The sequence below is a fragment of the Scomber scombrus genome, chromosome 20, assembly GCF_963691925.1.
Source record: "Scomber scombrus chromosome 20, fScoSco1.1, whole genome shotgun sequence".
NCBI classification, from domain to species: domain Eukaryota; kingdom Metazoa; phylum Chordata; class Actinopteri; order Scombriformes; family Scombridae; genus Scomber; species Scomber scombrus.
The window spans coordinates 24,615,729-24,622,045 of NC_084989.1; the positions used below are offsets into that span (position 1 = coordinate 24,615,729).

Below are 6,317 nucleotides of genomic sequence, written 5' to 3' on the forward strand. Positions count from 1 at the left end.
TATTTATTGAGTATTATTCCATTAAAATATCTTAATTAGGAGTAAATTAATTAAATTTAAAGGTAAATAATTCAGAGATGTAGTTTGATAGTGAAGGAACATATCAGTCAGTGTGTGTGTGTGTGTGTGTGTGTGTTTGTGTGTGTGTGTGTGTGTGTGTGTGTGTGTACAGCAGGTCTGGACCCAATCTGTACTTGTTTACTACGTAGTGATTCATCTCCGCAGACGTAGAGCATCTTTGGCGGCCGCTCTCACATCAGAGACGAGCCAAGCGATGCGATTGGACGACGGGATTCAAACCGGCGGCGAATGTGACACACGGCAAAGAAAAAAGAAAGAAAGAGAAGGGAAGAAAACAGAGAGAGTTAAATAAAAATGAGGTAAATGAAGGAGAGGAGAGTGAAGAGGTGAAAGAAAGATGGAGGAAAAAATAGAATAAAAAACTAATAAAATACTAAAAACATCATAAAAATGAGCTTTTCCAGCATTAAACTGCCGTTAATAACTTTCCTCATGTTAACACTGCTATAATACAAATAATCAGGCTTAAAATTATTATATATATTGTTATAAATTGAGTTTAATTGCATATTAAGTATGTAGAATCGTCTATTTCATTCATATATTTTACATTCGAAGAGTTAATTCACTTTCATGTTTTTGAAATACAGCAAAAATCTGTAAAATGTAGAAATATTCCATCATTAAGGTGAAGTTTATAGCTTTAATTTGACATGAAATGTGTATTTCTTGACTTTAAAGTTATAAATAACCTATAAAAACTGAGGCTGCTATAATACAAATAATCAGGCTTAAAATTACAGAAATATACAATAAATTGAGTTTATTTACATAATTGTAGTTAATGTCGAATCTTCAACAGGTTTATATTAATTTATTTCATTTAAGATCAAAGCAAATGTAATTATGTTATTTTATATTAGTTAATTTAATGTATATTTTTATGTTTTTTAAATACAGTAAAAACCTGTAAAAACACATTTCTTTTACAGTGTAAAAAAAGAAGAAAAGAAAGAACGAGTGCAGAGAAATGAGAAAGGAAATCTGATAATTGTGGTTTATTTTCAGGTTATTGTGTCTCTTTGTTTCTCTATCGGCCGCCGTGATTCCTCTCTGAGGACGAGCGAACCGGGTCGGGTCGCCGGTTTGATTCCCCAGACAGACTCTAACCATCGTCCACCAGAATAGATCCAACAATGACCGGTTTATTCTGTCTGCCAGAGATCGGAAGGGGTAGATCGAGGTTAGAGAGAGAGAGATGAAAGTGGATGGTGGAATGTCACTAATGATGTGTTCAATTAAGTTCAATTAGCTTAATTGTCGTCTTTGTGTGGGGAGCGACGGAGGGATAAACAGGGACGGAGGAGAGGAATTTAGACCGGACAGAAAAACCCCGAACAGAAGGATATTGTGTCGCAGCTGCTAAACGGAGGTTGACACTTCTTCTCCGCCAAGAATCCGATGTCTCTCTATCTCTGTCTCTCTCTGATTCCCAGTTCTGACATCCATGATGTCTTACTGCATCTGACCCACACTATTTTTTACCTGTTCTCACTCTCTCTCTCTCTCTGTCTCTCTCTCTCTGATTCCCAGTTCTGACCTCCATGATGTCTTACTGCATCTGACCCACACTATTTGTTACCTGTTCTCACTCTGTCTCTCTCTCTCTCTCTCTCTCTCTCTCTCTGTCTCTCTCTCTTTCTCTCTGTCTCTCTCTCTCGGCCTCCTCAACTCGCTCTAATCGCCGTCGCCCAAAATAACCGATTACCAAGGGGTCCCTGAATGCATCACTTGCTCCTAACAAAGCAGAGACCGGCTGCGTGCAAACTATTCTCACGGCGGCTTTGTGTAACATCCTAGAAAAAGGTTTTTATCGGCTCCTCTGAGAAGAGACGGGGACGAGTGTTTTAACTCTTTAAAGACCTCAGTATGTTTCACAATAACTAGTTTAACCCTCCTGTTGTCCTCGAGTCAAGGAAGGAAGGGAGGAAGAAAGGGAGGAAGGAAGGAAGGAAGGGAGGAAGAAAGGGAGGAAGGAAGGAAGAAAGGGAGGAAGGAAGGAAGGGAGGAAGAAGGAAGGAAAGGAGGGAGGAAGGAAAGGAGGGAGAAAATAAGGAAGGGAGGAAGAAGGAAGGAAAGGAGGAAGGAAGGAAAGGAGGAAGGAAGGAGGGAAGGAAGGAAGGGAGGACGAAGGAAGGAAAGGAGGGAGGGAGGAAGGAAAAGAGGGAGGAAGGAAGGAGGCAGGGAGGGAGAAAGGAAAAGAGGAAGGGAGGAAGGAAGGAAAGAAGGACAGAGGAAAGAAAGAGGGAGGGAAGAAAGAAGGAAGGGAGGAAGGAAAGAGGGAGGGAAGGAAAGAAGAAAGGGGGATGGAGGAAGGAAGGAAAGAAGGACCAGTCAAAACAGACGGGGTCAATTTGACCCGGGAGGACGACAGGAAGGTTAACCATGACGTCTTTTCTGCCTAAAACTAACTAAACATTAATAATCTCTCCAAACGTTTCCTTCCTGGTTCAGTTTTAACGTAAACAGACTTTAACTAAAACTATAAAGGACCCAGACTAGAACCCTGAGGAACACCGCGAGTCATTATTAACATTATAAAAAGTTGTTCTGTGTCTGCTGGATGTCAAAATATTCACTACAACTTCTTTATAAGACGATATAATGCAAAGCTGTGGAGCTCTACTGCCCCCTGGTGGCCAAAAACTGCAATAACGCAGCTTTAAGATTTGCTTTTAAAAAGAAAAAAACATTTGAAAATCAAATTATTTTTTTTTGAGTTCAAGATATAAGCTGCTAAATGTATAATTTAGTTTAAATCATTTAATTACAGTTAAATATTAAGAGCATTATTTGGCTTTGAGCGGTGTCTGCAGGCAGCCAATCAATCAATCAATCAATCAATCAATCAATCATCCTGGTCAACACAGATGTAGTTAATTAGTTAGCTGTGGAAAATCAACATTATTTTAAAGGTAATTCTGAATAGGAGGAGTTTCTACTGACGTTCTCCCTCCTTACGTGATGAGTAGAAGTATAAAAACAATGTTCTAAAAAGGTTCTAATGAAGTTCTTCGGTGGTTTTAAGCAGAAACAGGAAAAGACAGAATCCAAGGTGGTGTCAGCTGATTGGCCCCGCCTCCAGAGTGACCATCAGCCAATCAGAACTCGTGATATTTGGGGTTTGGCTGTTAGATCCCCCCCCCCCCCCCCCCTCTGACCACACCCCTGTTATTAGCAAACAGGTTCAATGAGCGTCATTCATGAAACGTTCAGCCTGCTCTCTCTCTGATGTTTTCCTTTAAATAAATCTGCTGCTGCTCTCAGTCTGTCCGCTCTGATCCGCTTCATAAAAAAACCTTTTTTCCATCTGCTGTTCCAGACTCTCGCCTACAGAAAAACTCAAACTGCACCGACACAGAAAATCCAGAAAATCTACGTCAGAGTCCCGCCCACACGGCCTGAGTGACAGGTGAGCTCCACACAGGATCCCACAGCTGCTCACACTACTGTAACACCCCCCCCCCATCCCCCCATTTACCATTAATAAAGAGTTAATAAAAGGCTTATAACACACTATGTTTGCTGAATGACAACACAGTAAAACACAGCTGTAATAATAGAAGTTATTATGTCCTTATAGATGCTTATAGTGTTATAAGGCGGTTTATATACTAATACAACTTAAAGGAAAGTTCATTTTCCATCATTTCTATCTGACTAATTAGCTCCTAAAGCTGGTTTCACATCTGTTATACTTTATATTTACTGCTGATCATTTTTTACAGTGTGCAAAACTGTAATTTTAAACAGATTTTCAGCTTTAAATCAACATGAAACACAAAAAATGAGGAAACATGGACGTTAAAAAGCAGGATGTCACATATTGGAGCGTCTCTAAAGGGTTAACCAGATGCTGCTCAGATGCTTCAATGATCACATCCTGATAATGTAACTCTGATTAAAGAGTGAAGCTGATTAAATGTGATGTTTTCATCTCTCTGCAGGCTGATTTTCACAGAAATGAACAGAAAGAGAAAAATCAGCTGTGAGGAAGTAAAGAAATGCAGCCTGATGCACGACGATGTTAAAACATGTTGGGAGGTGTCGAGGTGCAGGGTGAGCACACACACACACACACACATACGCACGCACCAATCAGCTGACCTCACTTCAGCCTGCCGACGTGCCGCTGAGCATCGCCGCGGCAACGCTTCACGCCTGAATCCTGATTTATGATTCAGTCACACAGCAGCGCTTCACTCTGTCTGTCTGACTCTCTGTCGCTACCGTCTGTCAGAGGAGCGCTCCAGCAGGCTATAAGAGACGCTCACTCACACACACACACACACGTGCAAACACACACACACACACACACACACACACACACACAGACACACGCAAACACACGCAGGCAGGCAGTGACACACGAATCTCCTCTGACTTTAAGTAGATAATGAGGTATTCTTTGAAAACAGCAGGAGGCGATTACAGTGGGGTGTGTGTGTGTGTGTGTGTGTGTGTGTGTGTGTGTGTGTGTGTGAATATCTGACGGGTTCGGCTGAGTGAGTACGCAGGTGGAATTAAGCAGGTGGACACACAGACACACACACACACACACACACAGACACACACACACACACACACACACACACACACTGGTCGTTTCACAAGCTTATTTCCAACACAGCTGCATTTTTGTCCTTTACACACAAAACTGAAACACATGCAAATATGTGCTCACACACTCAGTCCTGGCTGCTCTCCAAACACACACACACACACACACACACACACACACACACACGCACACACACACTCTTACGCACATAACAAAAAAACAGCATGCTTACACCCAGTCATCGTCATTACAACACTTTGAGGTTTCACACACACACAAAAGGATTTCTGTGTGTTTTTCTGATGCTGAAGAACATAATGATGCTCTCACACACACGCACACACACGCACACACACACACACACACACACACATACACACGCACACACACACACACACCGAGCCATCGTACTCACCAGCCTCGGCGAAGGTGATGATCTCCGTCGTCTCCTGCGCGTCGCTGCTGTCTTCCATCCGTGCTGCCGCCGCTGCTCCTCCCCCTCCTCCTCCTCCTCCTCCCCGCCCTCCTCGCGCCTCCTCCTCCCCCTCGATCTGCACGCTGCCGTCCTCCGCCACCCGCCCCACGTGGAGCTTGCGCAGGGCGTTGAGGAGCGCGGCGCGCGGCACGGGCCGGGTGATGTTGGGCCGGGCCTGGAGGTGCAGCATGTTGAGGATGTGTCTCTTCACCGCCTCCACCACGTCCATCTGAGCCGCCTCCTCCTCCTCCTTCTCGTGTCCCGCCAAGTCGTCCGCCGCCGCCGTCGTCCCCGTCGCCTCGTTCCTTCGCATCCTGGCCAGGGCACAAGAGGGGCAGTGGGAGTTGGAGGCGGCGTCCGGAGGCAGCTGGTGTTGAGGATGGACGGTCAGAGAGAGCGGCGGCGGCTGGAGTTTGGATTCGGGGTCCGAAGACGAGCCGCAGCTCTGGACCAGCAGCAGCAGGATCATCCAACTGAGCACAGATACGACCGACATGATGACAGGAGACGCCTGATTGGCTGCCGGTGCTGGATTTTGGTGATGCTGCCGGATGCAGGCGCGAAAAAAAAAAGATGAAGAAAAAGTCGAGTTTTGGCCAAAAAGTGTCTGAAGAAAAAAATTGAGTCCTGGATGAAGACAGAGCAGCGTTCAGTGTCTCCTCAGAAGTTTAGACGCTTGCAAAGTTCAGCTCAGCTCACACAGTCCACCTGCGAAAACGGAGGGAAAAAAAAAGCTGTAAAGAAAAAACGAGAAGAGAGGAGAGGAGGACAAAAAAAAAAAAAAACAAGAAGAAGAAGAGAAAAAAAAAGACACGCACACACACACAAAAACGCCGCCGAGAGAGAAAATGAGTAATCCTTATCTTTTTTGTCAGGGACAGATGGCTGCAAAATGTGGAGGCGTCACAAGAAAGAAAAAGAAAAAGAAAAAAGAAAGAAAAACAAGAAAAGAAGAAGAAAAAACTCTCAGATGTGATGATGAATGAAGGAAAAACTGTGGCGAGCAGGAGAATCCTTGTTCCCGGGGTGAAGTCGCTGCAGAGTGTGTGTTCAGTGTGTGTGTGTGCAAGAGGCAGTTTGACTAAGTTATCCCAGACGAAGGGAGTTCCTCTCTCTCTCTCTTTTTACCTCTTTTCCTCTCTCTCTCTCTCTCTCTCTCTCTCTGTCTTGAATGCGTTCCCTCGCTCACCAGTTGAATGG

General features: G+C 44.2%; 1 protein-coding gene across 2 annotated transcripts in view; it reads right to left on the reverse strand.

Moving 5' to 3' along the window:
• The window catches only part of inhbaa (inhibin subunit beta Aa), a 16,569-nt gene extending 10,956 nt beyond the window's left edge, over positions 1-5,613 (reverse strand). Inside the window, exons 1-2 of one of the 2 annotated variants that reach the window (XM_062441293.1) lie at positions 5,165-5,613; positions 5,058-5,104 (exon numbers count right to left, since the gene is read on the reverse strand). In XM_062441293.1, coding sequence (XP_062297277.1) covers positions 5,058-5,104; positions 5,165-5,613 — 496 coding nt within the window. Of the gene's footprint in view, positions 1-5,057 lie in introns of both variants that reach the window. The other variant, XM_062441292.1, reaches the window with a different exon arrangement.
• Between the last annotated feature and the right edge of the window lie 704 nt (positions 5,614-6,317).